The sequence below is a fragment of the Apodemus sylvaticus genome, chromosome 22 (assembly GCF_947179515.1).
Source record: "Apodemus sylvaticus chromosome 22, mApoSyl1.1, whole genome shotgun sequence".
In the NCBI taxonomy this organism is placed as follows: Eukaryota; Metazoa; Chordata; class Mammalia; order Rodentia; family Muridae; genus Apodemus; species Apodemus sylvaticus.
Genome location: NC_067493.1, coordinates 54174517 through 54200358, shown reverse-complemented (window position 1 = coordinate 54200358; position 25842 = coordinate 54174517). Strand labels below are relative to the sequence as shown.

At 50.9% G+C, this 25842-nt stretch overlaps 2 protein-coding genes across 8 annotated transcripts in view; both read left to right on the top strand.

The window, feature by feature from the left end:
* The first annotated feature begins 2277 nt into the window (after positions 1-2277).
* The window catches only part of LOC127673034 (2'-5'-oligoadenylate synthase-like protein 1), a 449062-nt gene continuing 425497 nt past the window's right edge, over positions 2278-25842 (top strand). For 5 of the 7 annotated variants that reach the window (XR_007975066.1, XR_007975065.1, XR_007975063.1 and 2 more), the window contains exons 1-6: positions 2282-2728; positions 8244-8526; positions 9975-10138; positions 13820-14061; positions 14254-14401; positions 15156-15988. Coding sequence is in view for 2 of the 7 variants with exons in the window: in XM_052168575.1 (XP_052024535.1) it covers positions 2531-2728; positions 8244-8526; positions 9975-10138; positions 13820-14061; positions 14254-14401; positions 15156-15656 (1536 nt within the window). In the remaining 5 variants the exon portion in view is untranslated. Of the gene's footprint in view, positions 2729-8243; positions 8527-9974; positions 10139-13819; positions 14062-14253; positions 14402-15155; positions 16328-25842 lie in introns of those variants that run through there. The other 2 variants (XM_052168575.1, XM_052168576.1) reach the window with 2 other exon arrangements.
* Positions 19881-25750, top strand: C22H12orf43 (chromosome 22 C12orf43 homolog). Its single transcript, XM_052168591.1, has 6 exons — positions 19881-20055; positions 23031-23073; positions 23294-23392; positions 23585-23655; positions 24344-24434; positions 24866-25750. Exons 1-6 carry the CDS (start codon positions 19908-19910, stop codon positions 25176-25178), a joined length of 765 nt encoding a protein of 254 aa, XP_052024551.1. The 5' UTR covers positions 19881-19907; the 3' UTR covers positions 25179-25750.

Genomic DNA, 25842 nt, shown 5'->3' with positions numbered 1-25842 from the left:
TATTTATGATAGATGGTTGTGAGCCACCATGTGGGTGCTGGTATTTGAATTCAGGACCTTTGGAAGAACAGTGTTCTTACCCGCTGAGCCATCTCTCCAGCTCCTTGGTTTGTTTGTTTGTTTGTTTGTTTGTTTCTTTGAGACAAGAGTTTTTCTATGTAGCTGTCCTGGAATTCACTCTGTAGAGCAGGCTAGCCTGGAACTCAGAGATTCGCCTGACTCTATTTCCTGGGTGCTGGGAGTAAAGGTGTGCACCACCACTGCCCAGTCACATTCAAGTTGTTAATCAAACAAAAGATGTCTTTTTAAAAAAAATTCAGTCAAAGCCGGGTATGGTGGCACATGCCTTTAATCCCAGCATTCTGAAGGCAGAGGCAGGTGGATTGCTGTGAGTTCCAGACCAGCCTGCTCTACAGAGTGAGTTCCAGGACAGCCAAGGCTATACAGAGAAACCCTGTCTTGAAAAGACAAAAAGAGAGAGAGAGATCAATCCGATTAAATATCCATGATCTGCTCGGAGTTCTCCAACTGTTCCTATTTCTTTCAGAATAAAGCCAACAGAATAAAGCCAATGTCTCTTCCGGAGCCGGCAGCTGGCGCCTCCCACTACCGCCTACTCCATTCCTACACCTATTCAACTCCGCATCTTGATCATTCTATTCTAAGCACCAGATGTCCCCCAGACCCATCAAGTGCATGATCACCACAGGGCCTTTGCACATGCTTTGGTTTTCTTTTGCTATAGAGAATCCTCTTCCCTCCCCTGTCCGTGCAGCTCACTCTGCACCCCCTTCTTGTCTTCGTTCAAGGTCTCCTTCACTAAGTCTTCACTGATTAACACTAAGTACCTAAAGCATCCACGCACGCACACACGCACGCACGCAGGTCCGCCCTATTGGACCTTTTCTCTGTTTTCTTTCCTGTTTTCTTTCTCATCCACCTTTTCTTTACTTTCACTTCATTTATTAATCCTACTCATCATCTGTTTCTAGCACTAGTGTGTAAGCTCTCTGGGGATGGGGATTCTTGTCCGTTCACTGCTCTAGTCACCTGCCTGGGACATAGTAGGTGCTCAGTAAATGCGTTCAGGTGCCTGAATCAACACAGGAAACTGGTAACCAGCCAGTGAACAGCACTGGGCTCCTCCGCCAAATTTTGAAGTCTACTCCCCCTGAGTCGCTGACTTCACAGCTGTTCCTCTCACACCCGGCTTTCTGTGCTTCCTACGTTGCCCTGGTTTGTCATTCCGCTGGAATTAAATCAGTCAAGGGCTTCACACCCACGGGGAGGTCTCAGGCCCTGCTCATCTGTCCCATAGCTCAGAGAACCCTTTGGGCCATGACGCTGAGCCCATCCCATCGTCCCTGGATGGCGTACACTGGTCACTCAGTAGTCCTCACCTTGACCACATTTTCTCTTCTCAGAACTCTTTTTTTTTTTAAGGATTTATTTATGTATTATATGTAAGTACACTGTAGCTGTCTTCAGACACACCAGAAGAAGGCATCGGATCTCATTCCCGATGGTTGTGAGCCATCATGTGGTTGCCGGGAATTGAACTCAGGACCTTCAGAAGAACAGTAGGTGCTCTTAACCGCTGTGCCATCTCTCCAGCCCATGCTCGGAACTCTTAATGTTTCTCCCACACTGATTTCTGAGATGCTATCATCACTAAATCCACCCAGTGCAGCGACACTATGAGAGTCTGGGGCAAGACGGCTCAGTAGGTGAAGGTGCCCGCTGCCAAGCGTAACAACCCGAGTGTGGTTCCTGGAGCCCGCGTGCTGGGAGCACACAACAGACCCCGCAGGCTGGACTCTGACCACCGCATTTGTGATGACATGCGCCCCCCTAAAAAAAAAAAACAAAATATGTAAATATGATTTTTTCTTTTACATAAATATAAATTAAAATGTAAAATTCTTTTAGAGAAAATATAATACATTTTATATAATTTATATAAATATATAAACTATAATAAAAATTACTTTAAATAAAATAAAGGAAAGAGTCAAGCATCTGACAAAAAGGAACAGGCCTTCAAAGTGTCCTTCTCATTCCAGATTCCTCATTCCTTACCACAACCATGAGTAGGCCCTTTCTCTTTCCAAACCTCGGTTTCCCTATGACAGGTAGGGGCTGTTGGCCTGAGTCACGCAGACAAGGCGTCCCTGGAAGGTCACACTCAAGCCAATTTCAGTTTACAAACGTCACAGAAGGGAAACTACAAATGTTGAGAATCGAAACTTAACAACACAAAAGTTGGCCAGATGCCAACCCCGTTAAGGCGGTCCGGACCTGCCAGCCCCTGCCTCCCATCCCTCAGCACACTGGCCATGACAACAGATCTCCAAGAAGGGGGCCCCCACAGAGCCCCGCTCCCGAGTTCCTCTCTCCACCCCCCTTCCCACCGTAGGGTGCTAGAGGTCAGCTGGAAGGGAGCCGCCTTAAGAGAGCCAGAGGTGTGTGCGGGCAGTTGGGTGGGGGCCTGGCTATATAGGCCCTGCAGCAGCTGGCAGGCAGCGCGGACATGACAGCTGCCCAGGAGCTCTACGGCTTCCCAGCCTCCAAGCTGGACGCCTTCGTGGCCCGGTGGCTGCAGCCAACCAGAGAATGGAAAGAGGAGGTCCTGGAGACCGTGCAGACCGTGGAGCGGTTCCTGAGGCAGGAGAACTTCCGCGGAGAACGTGGCCTGGTCCGGGATGCACAAGTACTCAAGGTATTCAAGGTAAGACTGGCCCTTTCCATTGCAGCCCGGACAGGGCAAGACCCAGTGCTGGGGTGCCCTGCAGTGCCGGGGGTGTCCCGGCCACGGGAACCCTGCTTCACGCCTCTGACATCTCAGGGCAACCCAGCTAGCTGTCTGCAAACTTGAGCAGAATGAACGACTAAAGAAGACAACAGGAGACCACCTTTGGGGAGAACGGTAGTTTAAACCCTTATGTTCTATCATTAAAACTTGTACTCTGTGAGATAGAAACGATTCTTGTCCCATTTTACGGAAGAGCATAACAAAGGCTCAGCAGTGTCAGAGTTATAATGACAACATGCAAGGCCTCTAGTCGGAGCCTACTATGTAACTTGTAAAGTACAATTTGGGGGAACCTGACTTGGGGGCCTCCTCCTGCAACCCCAGCATGTGAGCGGTAGAAGCAAGAGGATCATGGGTTCAAAGCCAGCCTAGGTTACATGTCTTAGAACAGCACACAGCACACACACAGAGAAAGAGAGAGAGAGAGAGAGACAGAGAGAGAGACAGAGAGACAGAGATAGAGACAGAGAGAGAGTATATATGTGTTTGTATGTATGTGTGTGTGTGTGTGTGTGTGTTTAGGGATGAGTTGTGTGTGTGTGTGTGTTTAGGGATGAGTTGTAAATGTTTAATATGACTTGCATTTTGTGAGGAAATTGCTGTTTGTTGAGTTAAATCACACCTACTAGGATGGGAGGCTTTTGGGGGGGGCGGGACTCACATGCTATGCTGTTTTTTTTGGGGGGGGCAGGACTCACATGCTATGCTGTTTTTTGGGGGGGCAGGACTCACATGCTGTGCTGTTTTTTTGGGGGGGCGGGACTCACATGCTGCTGTTTTGGGGCAAAGCTCCTTGCTGCCTGCCACTCACTTTAAAGTGGTTGAGATGACACAGACGGTGGCTCAAGGCCTGAGTGTAAGCCCAGCACGGATGAGGCTGTGGGGTCAAACCTTAGCACGGACAAAAGAAAGACGATCACAGAGGTGGCAAATCCCGATGTGCTGGTGCCTGGGCACTATCTTCTTCCTATTTTTTCCACCTTTTAATTTTTTGGTAATAGAAAGACTCTTAAAGCAGAGGCTGAGAGCGGCCACCCAGCTTGCTCAGAGCTGTCCTGCTGGCCTCGGGGCTGGGATTTGAAACTGGCTACTCAGACGGTGGGTGACCCAAGTTGCTCACTAAGATCTTTCTTAAATCCTTCTTCCAGCAGCCTCACCCACGCCCTCGCCGGGGTAAGGATCACAAAGTTCCACAGACCCCGGGAGGGGGTGGGACAAGGGCTGAGTGTAGATGTCCAAACTTGTTATTTCTTCAGCCCTGGGGAGGCAGAGACAAGGAAACCATTCTTTCTGCCAGTGCCCTCGGCCTCTCGGTCTAGCCGAATCTCAAGCCTTAGGGCACAGAAGAATACCCTGTGTCAAAAAACAACATGGGCAGCCTGAAAACCCATGCCCAAGGCTGACCTCTGACCTCCGCACGCTGATTCGCACGTGTGCACACTCAGCTTTGGAGGAGAACTAGCCTCAGCCAATTGTTCATTTAAACATTAAGGAGACTGACACACGGAGAGACTGACACATCCTACTGCCGTACCCCAAATGATGGCCGCATCCAGACTCAGAGTAGGATTCCGTCCAGACCCCCAGCCTGAGGTTTTAACTTGCCCTGTTGGGATGGATTTAGCAGCCTGGAGCCTCTGCTTTCCTTGTAACCCATTCTGTCTCCAAGTCCTCCAGGTCACATGATTTAGACACCGCAGCCATAGTTTTGCTACCACAGAGAGGGTTTGAGTCTGGGCTCTTCCTCTCTCCAGCTGTGTGACGCTGACTGTCCTGACTCATGTCTCAAGTCCCTGGTTGGCTCCTTTGTGGTTGCAGACATCATCCTCCACTGCCCAGCACTGAGATCACGCAGCCTACAGGTTATCTCAGGGTGAACTTTTTGTCTTTTTTTTTTTTTTGTCTTTTTTTTTTTTCAGGGTAAATTCTTAGAAACAAGGGTTTCATTATGATGCCTGTCTGGGGCTTGTTCTGGCCCCTGGGAGTCTCTGGGGCAAGGCTGTACTCTACACCACTCCCTCCTTGACATGCGTAAGAAAGAAATAGATAGAATAGCAAGTATCTAGGCAGAAAGAAGACTCACCAAATAGAGTGAGTTTCGATGGCTGAAGATGCTAACTGCTAAGCCACATTTCTCCTCCCCTTAATCCACTAAATGATAGCCACGCCCACAGAGCAAGAACAGCAAGAGTGTATCCAACACTGGATATATCCAACACCGGATGTATCCTACACTGGATGTATCCTATACTGAATGTATCCTACACTGGATGTATCCTACACTGGATGTATCCTACACTGGATGCATCCTATACTGGATGTATCCTATACTGGATGTATCCTACACTGGATGTATCCTACAGTGAATGTATCCTACACTGGATGTATCCTACAGTGAATGTATCCCACACTGGATGTATCCCACACTGGATGTATCCCACACTGGATGTATCCCACACTGGATGTACCCACACTGGATGTATCCCACACTGGATGTACCCACACTCATTCATCCCTCCACCCTTGAAGCTCCAGAGGGCTGAGCTGTCCACATGACTGAATCCAAGAAGATTACAACAAAAGCAAATCATGAAGTCTGTCTTAGGCTCTGCTTCCCTCACTGGGGAAGGGAGAGGACAGTGTTGACATGACCTAACCTGCCGAGGGATCACCCTTTGCCCACATCCACAATCAATCCCCAGTCCTTTCTTTCAGGATAGGAACACCGAGTCTGAATAGCAGTGGAATCAGAATTAAAGTGGAGGATAAGAACCACTGCTCTTTTACCAGAACCACTGGTGTCTGCTGAGTTGCCATCTGACTCCCTGACTGGCTGGGAGACCTTGCAAGTGGATTCTGCTCCACCACCTCTGTATTCAGTGTTGTGCACTGGAGAGCCAGGTCACAGGGCCCATCTCCGTGGTGATTAGAAAGGAGATGTGCATTAAATGGCCTTTGGTGGTGCCAGACACAGGGACTGCTCAGCCTGTGATGGCAGTATTTTAATTTCTGCAGTGACTCATTAACCAGGTAAGGTAGACACCCAGAGAATGACCCAACCCCAGGAGTCTAATGTGGGGTGAGCCACAGGTGAGCCAAGAGGTGCGGCTTTGTATACCGGGGAGGCAGATCCAGGAGAGCAAACCTAGACTCTCTCTTCAAAATCATCTGATTCAGGGGCCAGCAGGCCAGCCACATGTAAAGGTGCCAAGCCTGATACCCTGAGTAAAATCCCAGGAACCCACATGAAGAAATGAGGGAACCAACTTCTACAAGTTGTCCTCTGGCCTCCACATGTGAGCCATGGGATACACACACACACACACACACACACACACAGGTGCACACATGAATAAATAACATGGAAAAAATTAAACGGTTCATTCTCTTGCCATTAAGAGATATGGAAACTGGGTGGGCTGGAGAGATGGCTCAGCCGTTAAGAGCACTGGCTGCTCTTAAAAGAGGTCCTGAGTTCAAGTCTCAGCAACCACATGATGGCTCATGACCATCTGTAATGAAATCCGATACCCTCTTCTGGTGTGTGTGAAAACAGCAACAATGTACTCACATATATAAAATAAATAAATCTGAGAGGGGGGAACTCATATGACTAATTTGGAAGCAGCTGGAGATCAACTAGATAAAAAGGGAAGAGATATGTTGCTGACTGCTGACTTCCGGGACACGCCTTGCTGACTTCCGGGACACAGCCCTCACATAAGCCCTGGGCATACAGTACTGTGTCTAATCTCTCCAAAAACCCCATGGTTGTTTTGGTTTCTCACTTGATGGACTTTGGACCCCTAATGATCATGTAGCTGGTGAGTCAGGGCTACGTGTCAGGTCAGGGCTTGGCATACAGCTCTAATCCAAAGAATTTGCCTACCATGATGGAGGCTCCTTGAGCCATCCACAATATGATCTAAACAGGAAAACAGAGAGAAAGAGGAAGAAAGGAAAAATGTATGTATGTATGTATGTATGTATGTATGTATGTGTGGGTGGGTGGATGAGACCAACTCTGTTTCACAGACGGTGCAATGGGTATTTCTATAGGTTGAGAGTCCTTTACCAGATGCTTAGACCCTGAAGTGTTTCAGGTTTAGAAACACTCCTGCTCCCCAGGTCTTCAGCCTATTTACATAAACATAATGAGATATCTTAGGATAGGCTCTAGATCTATTCTTTTAAAAAAAAATTATTTATTTTACGTATATGAGTACACTGTGGCTGTACAGATGGTTGTGAGCCATTATGTGGTTGCTGGGGATTGAATTTAGGACCTCTGCTTGCTCACTCCAGTCAACCCAGCTCACCCCAGTCAGCCCTGCTCACCCCAGTCAGCCCTGCTCACCCCAGTCAGCCCCGCTCACCCCAGTCAGCCCCGCTCACCCCAGTCAACCCCGCTTGCTCAGTCCCTGCTTGCTCCGGCCCAAAGGTTTATTTATTACTATATGTAAGTACACCGTAGCTGTCTTCAGACACCCCAGAAGAAGGCATCAGATCTCATTACAGATGGTTGTGAGCAACCATGTGGTTGCTGGGATTTGAACTCAGGACCTTCAGAAGAACAGTCAGTACTCTTAACCGCTGAGCCATCTTCTCTCCAGCCCTAGATCTATTCTTGAAATTCATGTGTTGTCACAGCCCCAAAGGCAGCTTTATACACTACTTTCAGTCACACGGGGTCAGGGGTGGGATTTTCCACTTGTGCCGGCATGTCAGCACATAAGAGGCTCTTGGACTTTGAACATTTTGGAGTGTTCGTACTGGGGATACTCAGTCATTATCCCCTTGGCATGGGCATTTCTCTGGGTTGAACAGGACTGACTCTCCAAAGGTGGGCAGTGCAGAGGAGACGCAAGGGCTGCTCGGTGGGCCACTCCTGGAACCCATGCTTGGGAGGCTGAGTTGGGGGATCCTGAGTTCAAGGACAGCCTGAGCTAAATAGCAAGTTCCAGGTCAGCTGTAGGCTGCGTGTCAGAAAAGAGATCCTATATTAGAAAATAAAGCATAGCCGGGCGGTGGTGGTGCACATCTTTAATCACAGCACTTGGGAGGCAGAAGCAGGCAGATTTCTGAGTTCGAGGCCAGCCTGGTCTACAGAGTGAGTTCCAGGACAGCCAGGGCTACACAGAAAAAACCCTGTCTCGGAAAAAAAAATAAACAAAAACAAAAAAGAAAAAGAAAAAGAAAAAGAAAAGAAAGGGTAAAGAGGCCTGGGTGCTGAAGTCCAGCTGCCAGAGATACTAAGCACAAAATTCCTCCTCCGTGTTGTCTGCACCTGTGACGTGGAAGCGACACGTCTCAGCCAGCCTGTGTGGGAGGGCTCTCTATTAAAGGGCTGCATTGTATGAAGAGCCCCAGGTTGCCCGGCCTATGGCAGAGGGCAGAGGGCCTTGGGGTGACAGGGTCCTGTCCTTCACAGGTAGGCTGCTTTGGGAACGGCACAGCGCTGAGGAGTACCACAGAGGTAGAACTGGTGGCGTTCCTGAGCTGTTTCCGCAGCTTCCAGGAAGAGGCCAGGCACCACCACGCTGTCCTGAGATTGATACAGAAAAGGATGTCTTACTGCCGCGACCTGCTGGACCTCGGCCTCAGTAACCTGAGTGTGACTGACGGAGTACCCAGTCGTCTCATCTTCACCATCCAGACCAGGGAGACCTGGAAGACCATCACTGTCACCATCGTGCCTGCCTACAGAGCCCTGGGTAAGGGGAACAGAAGCACGCGCCTGGCCTGGTCTCCCCCGGAGACTGTGACCTCCTTCCTCTGGTGGCCTCACACTTTCCTCCCTCCTACCCGTGTCCTGGGCTGGGGTGAGCTGGGGTGAGCACCGACCCGGGAAACAGAAACTTATCACAGAGGCCGGCGGGGAACACAAGACAAATGGTGGCCAGTGGTCAGAGGAAAGAATGGGGTTTCCCTAGTAATTACCAAATAAGGTTCAGGAAAGGGATTTCTATGGGCATAATATTTTGAAAGATCCAAGGCCCAACCAGGGGAAGGAGTCAATCAGAAGCAAGGGACCACGGTCCACTGGGTCTGTGTGACCTTTCCAAGAAGCAGAGCTTAAAGATCTGCTTGGTGATTTGTGTATGCCACCCCGCCCCCCACTGAGTACAGGCTCTGCATGTTAGCCCATGCTTGCCAGCATTGGTGAAAGTTCTTCATGGCGTGGCATAGACCCAGGTCTCCCCTATGAATACTGGCAAATACCATTCAATCTTCCAGAAAGAGAGCTATCGAGAAACCAGACATTAAGGAAAGTTGGAAGTGTGGGGGACATCCCAGGACGACCTGAGCCCTGGAAAGTCCAGTGGTGGTTCTCCAGAGTAAGACACACCAGGTCGGGTGTGTTGGAGGATGCCTTTAATCCCAGCACTCGGGGAATAGCATCGGGTGGATCTCTAAGAGTTCCAGACAAGGCCAGTCTCTGTAACAAGCAGCCCGGTATACACAGTGACTCTGTCACCAATTTAAAGTAGGAAGCTTTTAAAGAATTGCACCAGAAATTTGGTGGGAGGTGGGGGGGTGGGGTGGTGAGGTGCGCCTTTAGTCCCCAGGCTCAGGAGGCAGGCAGATCTCTGTGAATTTGAGGCCAGCCTGGTCTATAGGTCTACAGATCGAATTCCAGGACAGAGAAATCCTGTCTTGAAACACAACACACCACACACACACACACACACACACACACACACACTCACACACACACACACACGAAAGAAAAGAAGGAAGAAAAGAAAAAAGGAAGGACAAAAGAAAGAAAAAATCACTAGAAAGACAACCTTACAAGGTCTCAGCTGTTGGCATGGTATAATGTGGTGGAAGGGCGTGCCCCTGCGGGCCGTGCTGAGGCATCCCATGAATACATGAAGAGGGAGGGGGAGGGGAGTGGGCAGCGAGGGGGAAGAGGGTGAGGGAACAAGGGCGGGAGAACCAGAGAGGGAGGAGGGGCCAAGCAGCCCCCTTTTATATTGAGTGAGGCACACCTGGCTGTTGCCAGGCAACTGTGGGGCGGAGCCTAGACAAAATGGCAATATCTGGTCTCTCTGGAAATAAACCATAATCTAATGAGTGACCAGTCCCTCCCCAAACGCCTCCTTAGTCCAGGAGGATTCCAGGATCTTCACTCAGTCTCTGCCTCCACTGTCCTCAGGCTTGGCCTGTCCCAGCTCCGAGGTCTACGTGAATCTGATCGAGGCTAACGGGTACCCAGGGAATTTCTCTCCATCCTTCAGCGAGCTACAGAGAAACTTCGTGAAGCATCGGCCGACGAAGCTGAAGAGTCTCCTGCGGGTGGTCAAACACTGGTACCAGCAGGTGAGGGGGCCACCAGGGTGAGGCTGGGGAAAGGCTGTAACTGGAGACAGGATTGCAGGAAGGGTGGGCGGATGCTAGGCCACCGCGGCCTGTAGCTACTGTCTCCCTGGGCTGACGTCCACTCCTGTGGTGGTTTGTGAACGTTAAGCCCAACAAGTTCAAGAGTAAGGAGAAGAAGGCGTCCTTAAAATCTGTTCATGCACCTGGCGGTGGTGGCGCATGCCTTTAATCCCAGCACTTGGAATGCAGAGGCAGGCGATTTCTGAGTTTGAGGTCAGCCTGGTCTACAGAGTGAGTTCCAGGACAGCCAGCGCAACACAGAGAAACCCTGTATTGACCCCCCCCCCACACACACACACACCTGCCACAAAAAAAAAAAAAAAAAAAATTCCGTTCATACTACTCTGCCTCTCATCAGTGGTGACAGCTTCTGAGTCCCGGTCATGACTGAATGAATGGGACCTTGGTGACTACTTTTGAAGTGTCACACACGGTATCAAGGGAACCCAGTATATTTTGGTGCAATGGGTTTGTAGAGTTATCTAAACTGTAAAAAGGAAGCATCGGACATAGCTCCACTGCACGCATGCACGCACGTACGCACACAGGGTGGGAGGGCGGTCTTCTTGTAAAATAAACAGATACACTAAGAGGCAGGTGAGTTTTGATGACACACACCTATAACCCCAGTCCTTGGGGACTGAAGCAAGGGGATCAGCTGGACTACACAGTGAGCTCTGGGCTAACCTAGGCTACACAGTGACACCCGCCCAAAGACAAGTAAACCAGAGCTAGGAATGATTCAGCAGTTAAGAGCACATGCTACTCTTGCAGAGGACCCAAGTTCAGGTCCCAGCACCCACATCAGGCAGCTTGTAACTGCCTATAACTTCCAGCTGCAGAGGTCCCTGTGCGCACCCACACACTCACATGCTTACACACATACATGTGTACACACACATACATGATTAAAAATGAAGTAAAAAAATGTAAGGAGTCTGGCAGAATTATACTCAGTCGTCTCGGATGGCGCTGCCACCTTTATCTGTGAATGTTCATCTCCAGTTACGCTTCATAAATTCGCTAATACCGGAGTGAGGAAATAGAGTGCGCCCGTGTGTGGATTATTTTGTCATCAATCTTTCCTTTTATAAAAATTAGCTGTCAGGTGGAGTACTCATCTGTAAGGCCCCTTTGCATGCCCCCAACCCCACCCTGCCACCACCACACACACACTTCAGCTTTTTTTGGGGGGTGGGTGGGTTCGAGACAGGGTTTCTCTGTGTAGCCCTGGCTGTCCTGGAACTCACTCTGTAGACCAGGCTGGCCTCGAACTCAGAAATCGCCTGCCTCTGCCTCCTGAGTGCGGGGATTACAGGTGTGCGCCACACCGCCCAGCTCACTTCAGCTCTTGCCTCCAGGTTCCTGACCATCACGGAAGGAAGTCAGAACCCACACAGGGCAGGAACCTGACGCAGGGGGGAGCTGACGCAGAGGCCATGGAGGGCGCTGAGGGAGCTGCTTACTGGCTTGGTCAGCCTTCTTTCTTATAGAACCTGAGACCACAAGCCCAGGGGTGGCCACACCCACAATGGACTGGTCCCACCCATAATGGGCGTGGCTCTCCCCATCAATCACTAATTAAGAAAATTCCCTACAGTCTTACCCACTGCTTCATCTTCTTGGAGGCGTTTCTTAATTGAGGTTCCCTCCTCTCAGATGACTTTAGCTTGTGTCAAGTTGATGAAAAATTGCCCAGCACAAGCTAGTACCAATGGTTTTAGATTTTTAAATATAGGTCAAAAAATAAGCAGTGAGGCTGGGCAAGCGGCTCAGGTAGCAACATGCTTGAGACAGCGTGACAACCTGAGTCCATATCCCCAGCATCCACATGAAAAGCTGAGCCCAGTGGCACACCGCCCATCACCCCATCACCCCATCACCCCACCACCTCACCACCCCACCACCCCATCACCCCATCACCCCACCACCTCACCACCCTACCACCCCATCACCCCATCATCACACCATCACCCCACCACCCCACCACCTCACCACCCTACCACCCCATCATCACCCCATCACCCCATCACCCCATCACCCCACCACCCCACCACCCCATCACCCCATCACCCCACCACCTCACCACCCTACTACCCCATCACCCCATCATCACACCATCACCCCACCACCCCACCACCTCACCACCCTACCACCCCATCATCACCCCATCACCCCATCACCCCACCACCCCACCACCCCATCACCCCACCACCCCACCACCCCATCACCCCATCACCCCACCACCTCACCACCCTACCACCCCATCACCCCACCACTCCATCACCCCACCACCCCACCACTCCACCACCCCATCACCCCACCACCCCACCACCCCATCACTCCACCACCCCATCACCCCACCACCCCACCACCCCATCACCCCACCACCCACCACCCCATCACCCCACCACCCCATCACCCCACCACCCCACCACCCCACCACCCCATCATCACCCCATCACCCCACCACCCCACCACCCCATCACCCCTCCACCCCACCACCCCATCACCCCACCACCCCACCACCCCACCACCCCACCACCCCATCACCCCACCACCCCACCACCCCATCACCCCACCACCCCACCACCCTACCACCCCATCATCACCCCACCACCCTACCACCCCATCACCCCACCACCTCACCACCCTACCACCCCATCATCACCCCACCACCCCACCACCCCATCACCCCACCACCCCACCACCCCATCACCCCACCACCCTACCACCCCATCACCCTACCACCCCACCACCCATCACTCCATCACCCCACCACCTCACCACCCTACCACCCCATCATCACCCTACCACCCCACCACCCCACCACCCCACCACCCCATCACCCCACCACCCCATCACCCACCACCCCACCACCCCACCACCCCATCATCCCACCACCCTACCACCCCATCATCACCCCACCACCCTACCACCCCATCACCCCATCACCCCACCACCCCACCAACCCATCACCCCACCACCCCACCACCCCATCACCCCACCACCCCACCACCCCATCACGGCACAGGGGAGGCGGAGACAGGAGGACGCTGGGGGCTTGCTGGCCAGCCTGGTCTAGCCAGTGAGAGATCCAGTTCAGTTGGGAGTGCGGGTCTCAAACTGTGAAGCGACTGAGGAAAATATCTCACCCTGCCCTCTGGCCTCCACACCCATGCATACACAGTGTTACACACTTATATGCACATACAAAAAAATTTAAATCTACCTGGTAAGATGTCTCAGTGACTTAACGGTGCTTGCCAGACTAGCTTAGCGATCCCAGGAACCCATGTAAAGTCTGAAGTTGAACTCTGACCTTCAGATCTATACTACAGGAGGAGGAGGAAGAGGAAGGAGGGAAAGGAGGAGGGGGGAGGAAGGAGAAGGGAGAGGATTCAGAAAATAAATTATTTGAATTCAGGCACAATTTGATGTCTTCTGGGCTAACCTAGAACCTTAGTCCTAAAATAGGGAAACCAAGGCCCAGGAAGGGAAAGTAACTTTGCCAAGGTCACACAGTTCGTAGGTTAAACTTTTAATTTTCTGCCCCTGGACCTGGATGTCATCTTCACACTTGATCTTGACATCCCTCTGTCTCTTCCCCCCTCTCTTCAGTATGTGAGGGACAAGTGCCCCCGGGCCAACCTGCCCCCTCTCTATGCCCTGGAGCTGCTAACTGTCTACGCATGGGAAGCAGGCACCCAGGAGGATGCAAACTTCAGGCTGGATGAAGGCCTCGCCACCGTGATGGAGCTGCTCCAGGATCACGAACTCCTCTGCATCTACTGGACCAAGTACTACACGCTGCAGCACCCAGTCATCAAGGCCTGCGTCAGGACACAGCTCAGGGGAGAAAGGTACTGCATCTGTGCTCCCCAAGTCTCAGAGACAGAGAGACAGCGAGAGACAGAGAGAGCTGCCTCCTCGATGGGCAGCTCCGGGGGCCTACAGATGCTCAGTCGCTGGAAAGAATGGAGGCTGGGAGGCCTCTCCTTAGCCTCTAGCTTCTGAACCAGGGAGAGCCTGGGCATCATCTCTCTTTGTTGTAGGCCCATCATCCTAGACCCAGCAGACCCCACCCACAATGTGGCGGAAGGCTACAGATGGGATATAGTTGCTCAGCGGGCCAACCAGTGTCTGAAACAGGACTGTTGCTATGACAACAGGGACAGCCCCGTCCCCAGCTGGACTGTGAAGGTAATGGTTCCTCCCAGCCTGACACTCTGAACACTACATCTGCTGGCTTTCTCAGTGGAGAACAGCTTTTCAGAGACAAGAAGTCTGGACACCACTTTCTAGCCAAATAAAGCCAAGAAATAGGCAGGAAAGTATAGGCCTTGGGGTTTGTTTGTTAAACAGGAACTATGCAGTCCTGGAGCTTACTATATAGACCAGGCTGGCCTTGAACTCCCAGAGATCCACCTACCTTTGTCTCTGGAATTAAAGGTTTGGGCCACCACAAGCAGCCTGTGACTCAGTGAAGCAAGGCCTCTCTGTGTAGCCCAGAATACTCTCAAATTCACAATCCCCCTGTTCTGTGCACCAGAATGACTCTCTCTCTCTCTCTCTCTCTCTCTCTCTCTCACACACACACACACACACACACACACACACACACACACACACACACACACACACACGCTGGACTGGAGGGTTTTTTTCTTAAAAACTTTCCACCCTAGCTTTAGAGTCCTTCAGACCCCGCTGTGCCCTGCATTCCTTTGCTGCAGTGCACACCATCGCTTTGCCTACCAAAAGGGAGGAGTGTGAATGGAGGCGCCTACGAAGGGATTGGCACTCCCTAAACATTTGCTGCTATGAAGGAGGAGGAGGAGGAGGGGAGGAGGGAGAAGAGGAGAAGGAAGAAGCTGTTACAAAGATGAATCTGGGAGGGGAATTTGTGGGTCATCGGACAGAAATGTGAGCCTAACCCCGCCTCCCTCTCCTGCAGAGAGCGCCCGATATCCAGGTGACTGTGCAGCAGTGGGGGCACCCCGATTTAATCCTCTGGGTGAACCCTTATCAACCCATAAAGAAACTGAAAGAGAAAATCCAACTGAGCCGGGGCTACTCGGGCTTGCAACGCCTGTCCTTTGAGGAGCCCGGCCGCCAGCGTCAGCTCCTCAGAAGCCAGTGCTCCCTTGCCTACTACGGGATCTTCTGCGACACCCACATCTGCCTGCTGGACACCATCTCCCCTGAGATCCAGGTCTTTGTGAAGAACCCGGACGGCAAGAGCCACGCCTATGCGATCCACCCACTTGACTTCGTCCTGAACCTCAAGCAACAGATCGAAGACAGGCTGGGCCTTCGCAGCCAGGAGCAGCAGCTGGAGTTCCAGGGCCACGTCCTAGAGGACTGGTTTGACTTTAAGTCCTACAGCATCCAAGACAGTGTCACTATCATCCTGTCCAAGAAGAGGGAGGGGACAGCTTCATTCGTGCCCAGCTAGCTTCCTCTGCCTTTTTTACTATCGCATCCTAGACTCAGCCTTGTTGCCCCTCCTTCGGGTCCTCTGCCGGGATGGTTTGCGTCTTCCCCTCCTTCCGGTCCTTGGTCGGGTTGGTCCACGTCTTCCGTACCCAGCCAGCAGGGAGCCAGAAGGGATGTGAGAAGCCTGTATAGCCAGACACTCTTGTGTGACAATGGAATTCTGCAGTCACCTCACCCGGAAAGTCACACCAGGATCTCTGCCATCCTCATGACCACGCTATCAAGACTGGGTCATGGCCAGGCAGTGGTGGCACACGCCTTTAATCCCAGCACTCTGGGAGGCAGAGGCAGGTGGATTTCTGAGTTTGAGGCCAGCCTGGTCTACAGAGTGAGTTCCAGGACAGCCAGGGCTACACAGAGAAACCCTGTCTCGAATAAAAACAAAAACAAACAAACAACCAAAAAAGGCTGGGCCATGAATGGCTGCCTCACAACTTATTCTCCCTTGATCAGAGGAAGCCAACCAATCTGCTTCAGGTTGTCCCAACCTCCAAATTCTCCCCACCAGCAACCTCCATCAGGGCGGCTCTGAAGCCTTCCCCTGTGACCCCGACCACTTCTGCCTACCTCCCACTATCCAAGGCAAGGTCCCTTTCAAATGGAGAATAAACAAGCCTTTGTTTCTTCCCAGATGAGTGGTCTTCATTCATCTCCACAGATGCCTCTCAACCCAGGGGATTGATGCGTATAGGGAAACTGAGTCAAAAAGAGACAAAGTCTGAGAGATGGAGACTGAAGATGAGACAGCATTTAAAAGTTCTCTCTGGGCATGGTATCATGCCTTTAATCTCAGCACTTGGGAAACAGAGGCAGGTAGATCTCTATGAGTTGGAGGCCAGCCTGGTCTACACAGTGAGTTCTAGATCAGCCAAGGCTACATAGTAAGACCCTGACTCAAAGTTTTCTGTCTGTAATTCCTTAAAGCCACACACACAGTCAGTAATTGTCTAGAGACAAAAAAACAAAAAAACAAAAACAACAAACAAAAACCCAATAGATTCTTATTGCCAAAGGATATTGTAATTGGGTTTATGCCAAATCTTCCTTTTGACCTTTTTTCGGATGGATCTCTTTTCCAGAGGGTGAACAGTCCAGCTCAGTCCAGACCTTTGTATACTTTATAATACAGCCTACACTGTAGGTGCTTTAAAGGGGGAGTAAACAGGGCTGAGGCAGATCAGCAGGCAGAACACTCGCCTGGCACCTAGGGCATTCCCAGTTCAGTCCCCCGCACTTCAGGGTGAGGTGGCTTATGCCTGGAATCCCAGCACAGAGGCAGGAAGATCGGGAATTCAGTCATCTTTGGCTGCATAGCCTGAGCTACCTGAGACCCTATCTTAAAAGGTAAATGGATTAGATGAATAAGTCACTGCCTTGGTCCTTGTATACTTCCTCTAGTAAAACACCACAAATTCAGTGGCTTATAAATAACAAATGTTTGTTTCTCACTGAGAAGCTGAAGACCATTGGCACAAACCTGGTGAGGACCTCTTGCTGGTCTGAAGATGGTAGCTTCTCACTTGATCCTCACGTGGTAGAGGGAGAGAGAGGCGGATCTTTGAGAGTATTGATGGCAGGGATAAAGGCTCTGTTCCCTGTCAATCATCTCCAAAGGCTCCATCTCTTAATGCTATCAGCGTGGGAAGTAGGAAGCCAACAAAGGGATTTGCAAAAGATTCAAGCGTCCAGTCATAGCAGTCATTTTTTTTTTTTCAAATCTTACTCTCTGGGCAGAGGCGATATATGCCTTTTTAATTCCAGCACTCGGGAGGCAGAGGCAGCTAGATCTTTGAGTTCAAGGCCAGCCTGGTCTACTGAGATAGTTCCAGGACAGTAAGGATACACAGAGATCCCTTGTCTTAAAGGGATTAAAAAATCAAGCAAAGAAAAAAACTTAAAGATTTCTTTATTTTATTGGATACATGATTGCCTTGCCTGCCTGTGAGTAACGTGTGCCACATGCATGCCTGGTGCTCTCAGAGGACACTATTACATTCCCTAGAATAGCAGTTAGGGATGGTTGTGAGCCACCTCGTGAGTTGTAGGAACAGAACACAAGTTCTATTCCTAGGATAGCAGCGAGTGCTCTTAACTGCAGAGCCGTCCTCCGGCCCCTCTGAAAATATTCCCCATGTATGACTGCTTTCTCTCAAGAAATGTTTTCTTCACTATGGGCACATACATATGTAAAATAAGCAGGCAAATCAAACACTTAAGGGAAAGAAATCATAAAGAAATACTTTAAAACAATTATTTAAAACCAGCCAGATGGCTCAGAAGGTAAATGTAATTGCTGCCCAGCCTGGCAAACTGAGTTTGATCCCCAGGAATCACAAGGTAGAAGTGCAGATCTGGGGCTGGAGAGATGGCTCAGTGGTTAAGAGCACTGACTGCTCTTCTGAAGGTCCTGAGTTCAAATCCCGGCAACCACATGGTGGCTCACAATCATCTGTAATGAGATCTGATGCCCTCTTCTGGTGTGTCTGAAGACAGCTACAATGTACTTACATAAAATAAATAAACAAATCTTTAAAATGGAGGGAGCAGGGACTCTACGAGCAAGGTTAACCAGAGTGAGCAGGGCTGACCCGAGGAGTGGGGCTGGAGAGAGCAGAGGTCCTAAATTCAATTCCCAGGAACTACATGAAGGCTTACAACCATCTGTACAGCTTCAGTGGACTCATACATAAAATATATAAATATTAAAAAATAAAAGAGCTGGGCAGTGGTGGCGCACACCTTTAATCTCAGCACTTGGGAGGCAGAGGCAGGCGGATTTCTGAGTTCCAGGCCAGCCTGCTCTACAGAGTGAGTTCCAGGACAGCCAGGGCAACCCTGGCTTGAAGAAGAAAAAAGAAAGAAAGAAAAAAAAAAGAAAAAGAAAAAGCCAAGAGACAATTAATCTGACATGTGTTAAGGAATGACATTTAAAAAAATTCTTCGTTTTCTGCAATTAAACGGTTGTGTTTTGTAAGAGCAGAAAACTCTGTGTTTATGGTAGGAACATCACTTGGTATTCATCTGACTCAAAGCCCAGCCTCGTTTCTGCTTTCATTGGTGTTGTGCGTGTGAAGACGCATGTGCTGCAGAGTGAGCTCACCCTGTGTTCAATGTGTCCATAAAGCTACACAGCGCCGGAAACATCACGGCTTGGCCACAAGCTAGGATTTTGAAATAATGTTTGCCGTTGGCACATTCAGAAACCTTTACTATTGCCGTATGTTCCGCGAGCCTTCCTGTTCAGTTCCTCACGGTTTAAGATGCGTGGGGCCACAAAACTGCAGTATTTCCCAGACTAAACTGTTCTTCTGACCTGTGTCAAGACTCACTTTATGTACAAGTCACGGGTGGAGTTTGGAAACCAGATTTTGCATTTCAAAAAGTTCCAGGGGCGCTGGAGAGATGGCTCAGTGGTTAAGAGCACTGACTGATCTTCCAAAGGTCCTGCGTTCAAATCCCAAAACCCACGTGGTGGCTCACAACCATCTGTAATAAGATCTGACGCCCTCTTCTGGGGTGTCTGAGACAGCTACAGTGTACTTACATATAATAAATAAATAAATCTAAAAAAAAAAAAAGTTCTCAAGTGCTAGTCTGCAGGTGTTGTACGGACTGTGCTCTAACTGCTAAGGCCTCAGCTGTTCCAAGAGTCATTCTAGCTGGGAGGTGGTGGCGCAGGCCTGTAATCCCAGCACTTGGGAGGCAGAGGCAGGCGGATTTCTGCATTCTGATCTGATTTGTTTGTTGTGCTTGTCAGACCCTCAAAGCCCACAGTTTTAACAATCTTCCTAAGATCTAAACCTGAACTTAAAAAAGGTGGTTAGTTGCCTCCCAAATTTCATCAAATTAACTCATTTTTCCTTAAAAATAAAAATAAAAAGAGAACTAATACTGCTTCTGTCACCACCTTCTTGTTTAGCTTTAGGATATTATCGTTCCCTGTGTAAACGAGAGAAAAAGAGAAAAAGAAAGAGAAAAGGTGGGGAGTGAATCAGAAAGGAGGGGAGGGGAGTAGAGGGGAGGAGACAGGAGGAGGGGGAAGAGTAGGAGAGGGGAGGAAAGAGGAGGAGTTCATCTTTCTAGAAGGTTCGCCGGCAATGGTGGTCTGGGAACTACAATTCCCATGATGCTCTAACCCGCGTGTCACGTGAGAGGGAAGGTCAAATTAAACCCCGCCCCCTTTCCCCACAACCCTGTGCGGCATCCCAGGATGGTGGCGCCCAGCGGTGCAATGACGGATTCAGAAAGCAGCAGCAGTGGCGGCAGCGATGCGGAGGAGCTGGCACGGTGTCGCGAGGCGGCGACGCCCGCCTGGGGCCTGGAGCAGCGCCCGCAGGGAGCGGAGAAACCCGAAGCCGGTAAGGGGCTGTCCGAGGGCCGGGGCTCCTCTCCTGGGGCCTGAAACCGATGCGTGGTAGGGTGCGAGCTACGGCGTCCTGACATTTTGGAGGAGCCTTCATCGGGGAGCCTCAGAGACCATTTGGGGATCACACTCACACCGAGGGCAGAGGGTGATTGCTTTATTCCCGCACAAGCCGCAGAGGCACCTAAATGCCTTTCATCCGTGCGTCCTACGTCCTCCCTCTGGGAAGGTAACCCATCCATCATTACCTGTCTGAGATGACCGAGATGCACCGCCTTCCTCTATTCTCCGAATCCCGACATTCCCGGCCCTCACATGCTGTCGCATTCATACTGAGGTCACAATGAGTATACCTAACCGAGAGATTCCCTGGCAATCTGGGAATGAATCTGAAATCTACCAGTATAAGGATTCTTTTTTTTTTTTTTTAAGCAGCCTAATTTTTTTTTTTAAGATTTATTTATTTATTATATATAAGTACACTGTAGCTGTCTTCAGACACCCCAGAAGAGGGCGTCAGATCTCTTTAAGGATGGTTGTGAGCTACCATCCTTAAAGAGGGAGTTGAACTCAGAACCTCTGCAAGAGCAGTCAGTGCTCTTAACCTCTGAGCCATCTCTCCAGCCCCAGTATAAGGATGCTTAATCATGGTTAGAGACTCCAACAGGCCCTATAATTTAGAGTAGAAAGAAAATACTGCATCTGTCCTTAACACCTATTTCTCTCATGCCTGTGAGCAACAAGCCACAGTCACATGTTGCTTTGTCCCCGAAGACCTCACCATATTGTTATATCCCGTTTCTGCCTTTTACAGATACCTAAAAGTATTTATTCACAGTACACCGTTGGAAAGAAACCATTTACACTCTTACCTACCAGAAAGCCCCTGTGATGGCTAGTTCCATTTCCAGATCAGTGAGTTGACTCGGCAATTGCTACACAAACCTGCATCCTCACTGGGTTCCCAGAACCCAGAGAGAAAGGAGAGGATTAACTCCCAAAAGTTGTCCAATGACTTAGACATACAACAATAATCATTTTCAACTCTAGGAAAGGGACCGATGTAAAAATGAAGTATTTAACTTACAGTGGTTTTTTTTTTGTTTGTTTGTTTGTTTGTTTTGATTTGATTTTTTTTCTTTCTTTTTTTTTTTCCCCGAGACAGGGTTTCTCTGTGTAGCCCTGGCTGTCCTAGAACTCACTCTGTAGACGAGGCTGGCCTGGAACTCAGAAATCCGCCTGCCTCTGCCTCCCAAGTGCTGGGATTAAAGGCATGTGCCACCACTGCCCTACAAATTATATAACCTTCAGTGGTTTTTGTGGTTGGTTGATTGGTTGGTTTTTTGTTTTTGTTTTTGTTTTTGGAGGCAGGGTCTCTCCATGTAGATCTGACTGCCCTGGAACTCACTATATAAACCAGACTGGCCTTAAACTTACAGAATCTGCCTGCTTTTGCCTTCTGAGTGCTGGGATTAAAGGCTTGTGTTGCCAAGTCTGGTTTAAGAAGTAAACTTTAAATTTTTATTACATCTCATGTTCTGTGTCTGCATGAGCACACAGGTGTCATGGGATACTTGTGGAGCTTAGAAATCACTTCTCTCCTTCTGCCATGTGGGTCCTGGGAATCAAACTGAAGTTGTTAGGCTTGGTGGCGGGTACCTGGAGAGCCACCTTGCCTTCTTGAAGGTTATAGATGTAAAAAACAAAACCTTAGGGAGTTAAATGACTCACCTTGGGTGTGGAGTTTGACAAGGTCTTTATTTTTTGGAGGGGGACATTGGTTATTGCTCTGTAGTCATAACGGGAGCTACTCCCCATGACTTTCTGAAGCCAGATACCATCTCCCACACACCCACAGCCAGGGCATCGGGCATTTGAGAGCACACTCACAGGACAGTGTGTCAGGTAGACACACTGAATGCATAATGGTGCAGTAATGGCGTAAATACAGCGGAGACCCCGGAGTTGATTCATCAAGTTCTGTATCATGCTGGGTGCCATCAGCCGACCTTTCTGTTTCCTTGGCATAAGCCTGCTTTGTCCCTTGATCCACATCTAGCCGGTCACATCCTCAGAGACCTGGCTGATGCACCCAACATGGTGGCCTCTTCTGTCTCGAGGCAAAGCTAAGCTGGTTTCTGTCACTGGTGGCCTTGACCCCACCATTGCCCTTCTTTCTCCCATCCCGGGCCCTCACGTTGCCTTCCCGAGAGGCTGGATAATCTCACTGCAACAACAGAGTCTCTCCCCTCCCAGCCACCCCGGCAACCAGCTGGCCTTCAGCAGCACAGGTTCCTGTCTTCACAGGCTTGCTCCCCTGTGCCTGGAGACCCTCCCAAGTCCACACCAGTCTCTCTCCGGTATCTACTGCCCAGCTTTGAGGAGCAGGCCCCCACCCCGTTCGCCTTGCCTCCTTTGTTTTGTGTTTTTTATACACTTGCTATTAGCCAGTTATATATTGTGTTTAAATGTCATTTAGCATCCGTGTTCACCTCGAACTTAAGTCCCTGAGGACAGCGCCGTTTGTTCGCCGCCGTCTGGTTCTTAACATCCACGCGGCATTTTCTTCGGTGGGGTGGACCCCACCGTCAGCATCTCTCGTGTTCGCCTCACAGCAGCACTAGCAGTCACTCCATAAACCATCAAATTACACCCGGGCTTGCCTGGTAAACATTAACAGGCCCTCTGGAGCTGAGTGACCTCTTTCCAGCTCCCATTAAGTCAACCACTAAGTCATGCAAGGGCTCAAGGCTAGCCTGGGCTATGTAACAAAATCTCATTTAAAAAAAAATTAGCTTTTAGACTGGAGCCAAGTTATTCTACATATCTTTGACTTCATCTCTTTTGCAGAATGAGGTAGCGGTCACCTCTCAGAAACTGGGGGCAGTTCCTTGAGTTACTTGTGTATAAGTCACGTAGCCCACAGCCCTGTCGCTGCTTTGTAAGCGCATTTTTTTCACTGTTCCACAGGTGCTGCAGATAAACCAGCGCCGGCCCCCCAGCCAAGCCGCAGGTACTGTGTGCTCTACATGGGAGCTTCATTGAGTTATTCAACAAACACTGACACCCCCACCCACCACCCCCGTGTGTGTGTGTGTGTGTGTGTGTGTGTGTGTGTGTGTGTGCGCGCGCGCGCGCGTGCCAGATGTCAGAAGGAACAAGACAAGGGGGGAGGGCTTGCGAGGGAAGCGTCTAAGCTGTCGGGAGGTGACGTCTGTCTGTGTGTGTCGCAGGCGTGAGGTGAGCCAGCATGAGGAAGACGGTAACGAGCTTCGGACCACCCCTGAGTTTCGCGCCCACGTGGCCAAGAAACTGGGAGCGCTGCTGGACAGGTGAGCGGTAGCTCCGTTGTCCCTGGTCCTCTTGCCTCAAGCTCCCAGACTCTGGGATTACAACCTCATGTCCCAAACCCAGCAAAAAAAAGAAAAGAAAAGAAAAGAAAAAAAGTTGTTAGATTGGAAACCAGAAGGTCCTTTTGTTGTTACCGGAACCTCTTCCTTGGTCTGTCCCCTCCTCTCCCTCAGCTCCATTGCCATCGCGGAAGTATGGAAGAAGTCGCAGAAGGTGTTGCAGCAGGCGGCGAAGGAGAGGGACGGTGAGTCCTTAGAGTGCAGACCTGAGCCGCTGCGGGCCTGTGGCCAGCAGCCCCGCCCAGCAGGTTTCTTCCTGCGTCTGCTGTCCCCACACTGTGGGGTGGGAATTATGGCACCCCATTTCCGGGATGAGCTAGCTCTGAGATCCCCCCACTTGCCCCGGCACCTGTAGCACTGTGGTAGCTTCCTATCCAGTCCTTCCCTCCCGCTCTCTCTGGTCTTGTCCCATACTTGGGTCCTTTTAGAGGCCAACACAGGTAAGAGACTCAGCTGCAGACTTCTGAAGCCTCTAGAGGCCGGGTAAGGTGGCACAACGTGCTTTTAATCCCTGCCCTTGAGGCAGAGACAGGTAGATCTCTGTGAGTTCAAGGCCACCCCGGTCTGCATAGCTAGTTTCTAGACAACCAGGGATACACAGAGAAATACTGTGTCCAAACAAACTATGTCCACCAAAAGTCCCTGAAACTCACTGTCTGGATGGGGCAGCCAGTCAGTGCCCCTCAAGCCTCCCAGCCTCCGGCTCCACAGGAGAGCAAGCAGGCCTTGCCTCTGACTAGCTTCAGTTTCCATGCACAGCACAGAGGCCCAAGCCCGTGCCACCAGATCGGCAGTACTTGAAGACTGGCTGTGTCCTCGGTGCCTGGGGGAAGGGGTCAGTGTCTGCCTTACTGACTGTCCTGTGGTTCTCAGGCTTCCGCCTTTTCTTCACATCTGTCACCGGAGGCCACGAGAAGGAAGCTTCTCCAAAACCCTGCCGAAAGCACCAGCCCCCCAGCTCCAGGTAAGCGTTTACAGCCTCTCCTAGCTAAGCCTGGAGAATAGCTGAGCAGCCCCAGTCAGGCTCAGACCAGACAGACCAAAGCAAGAGATCATCAGATAAGAGGGCAAAGTGTTCCCCTAGCAGGAAGCCACGGGGTCTTCTTGGGGGAGCTGAGGAGCCCACGTGGTTCACAAGCAGCCATCTTGGGCCAGAGTCCTGCCTTTATCACCCTTGCCTGCTGAGAAGCTCTGTGAGGTTTGGGCGCCGTCAGGGCCCCCATTGTAGATGAGGGTACTGAAGGTCAGAGACTCCAGGTACTTAATGCAGTCATATGACTGACAAGAGAGATGCCAACTCTAGCCTGGGCTACTTGGCTGCCTCCGTCTGGTCTGGAGGCGGCCAGGCAGCTTTGAGGTCTGTCCCACTAACCTGACTCCTTGCTACGGTGACAGCGAGGACAGTGAGGAGGAACGGCAGCGGTGCCGGGAGGCAGCCGTGTCGGCGGCAGACATTCTCCAGGCGTCAGCCGTGCACTGTCCTGCCAAGGGCGAGGTGCAGGCCGAGGAGAAGAAGAAGAAGTTGAAAAAGAAAGCCAAGAAGAGGGCGGGCGCCGGCCTGGATCAGGTAGAGGAGACAGGCGGCATCAGTGGGGACCCAGTGTCGCTGGGGACCCAAAAGAAGAAAAAGAAGAAAAAGGCCAAGAAAGCCAGAGAGGCTTCCCTGTGCCCACCGGCAGAGTGTGGGGCCGCCAAGCCCGAGAACTGACCCCAGGCTGTGGGCCCCGTGGCCACCAGCTCTGAGGATCAGGTGCCCGTGGGTCAGGGCAGAGCCAAGCCGCACTCCCACCTCCCAGCCTCCCACACTGACTACCCGCAGGTGACTTAGTTGGCCTTGCCCAGGAGTCCAAGCAAAGTAGGTGTTCAGGGGGAGCCTGTGCAAGGTTGGAATGGACTTGTGGTTCCAGAATGTTCCCTGGCTTTTGAGACTGAGTCTCAGAGCATCCACCTCCCCGACCTGTGTGACCTCGCATGACAGTTGTCCTCAAGAATGATGGACAGGGGTCTCCAAGCTGCTGAGGCCCCGAAAAACGTATGTACCTTCCCAGCCCACACAGACTGAATAACATTGTCTGGAAGAGAAGGAAAGATGTCCCCACCTCCTCCTTTCCCCCAGTTTGTCTATAGCATGTTAATTTGTTAATAACACAGGTAAGTCAGTTCACTCACTGAAAGCCGGGTGCCAGAGTGCTGAACACCCACTTAGTGGTAGGCCGCAGGCGTGGGTGCGAGGCCCCGACACAAAGAAAAAGGAAAATAAATTATCAGTGTCAGTGCCGACCCTTTTTGTCTTGTTGATTGTCTGGAAGAGTCTGTGTAGCTCCACCTGGCCAGCCTCCTGGTGTGTCCCTGTGCGGTTCCAGCTCTGAGCC

What these genes read in the sequence shown, in the direction of transcription:
- C22H12orf43 (XM_052168591.1), top strand. Translation starts at nt 19,908, where the DNA reads ATGGTGGCGCCCAGCGGTGCAATGACGGATTCAGAAAGCAGCAGCAGT. An exon ending in CTGGGAGCGCTGCTGGACAG is followed by an intron (nt 23,393 to 23,584) that starts GTGAGCGGTAGC and finishes CCTCTCCCTCAG; the next exon opens with CTCCATTGCCATCGCGGAAG. An exon ending in GGCGGCGAAGGAGAGGGACG is followed by an intron (nt 23,656 to 24,343) that starts GTGAGTCCTTAG and finishes TGTGGTTCTCAG; the next exon opens with GCTTCCGCCTTTTCTTCACA.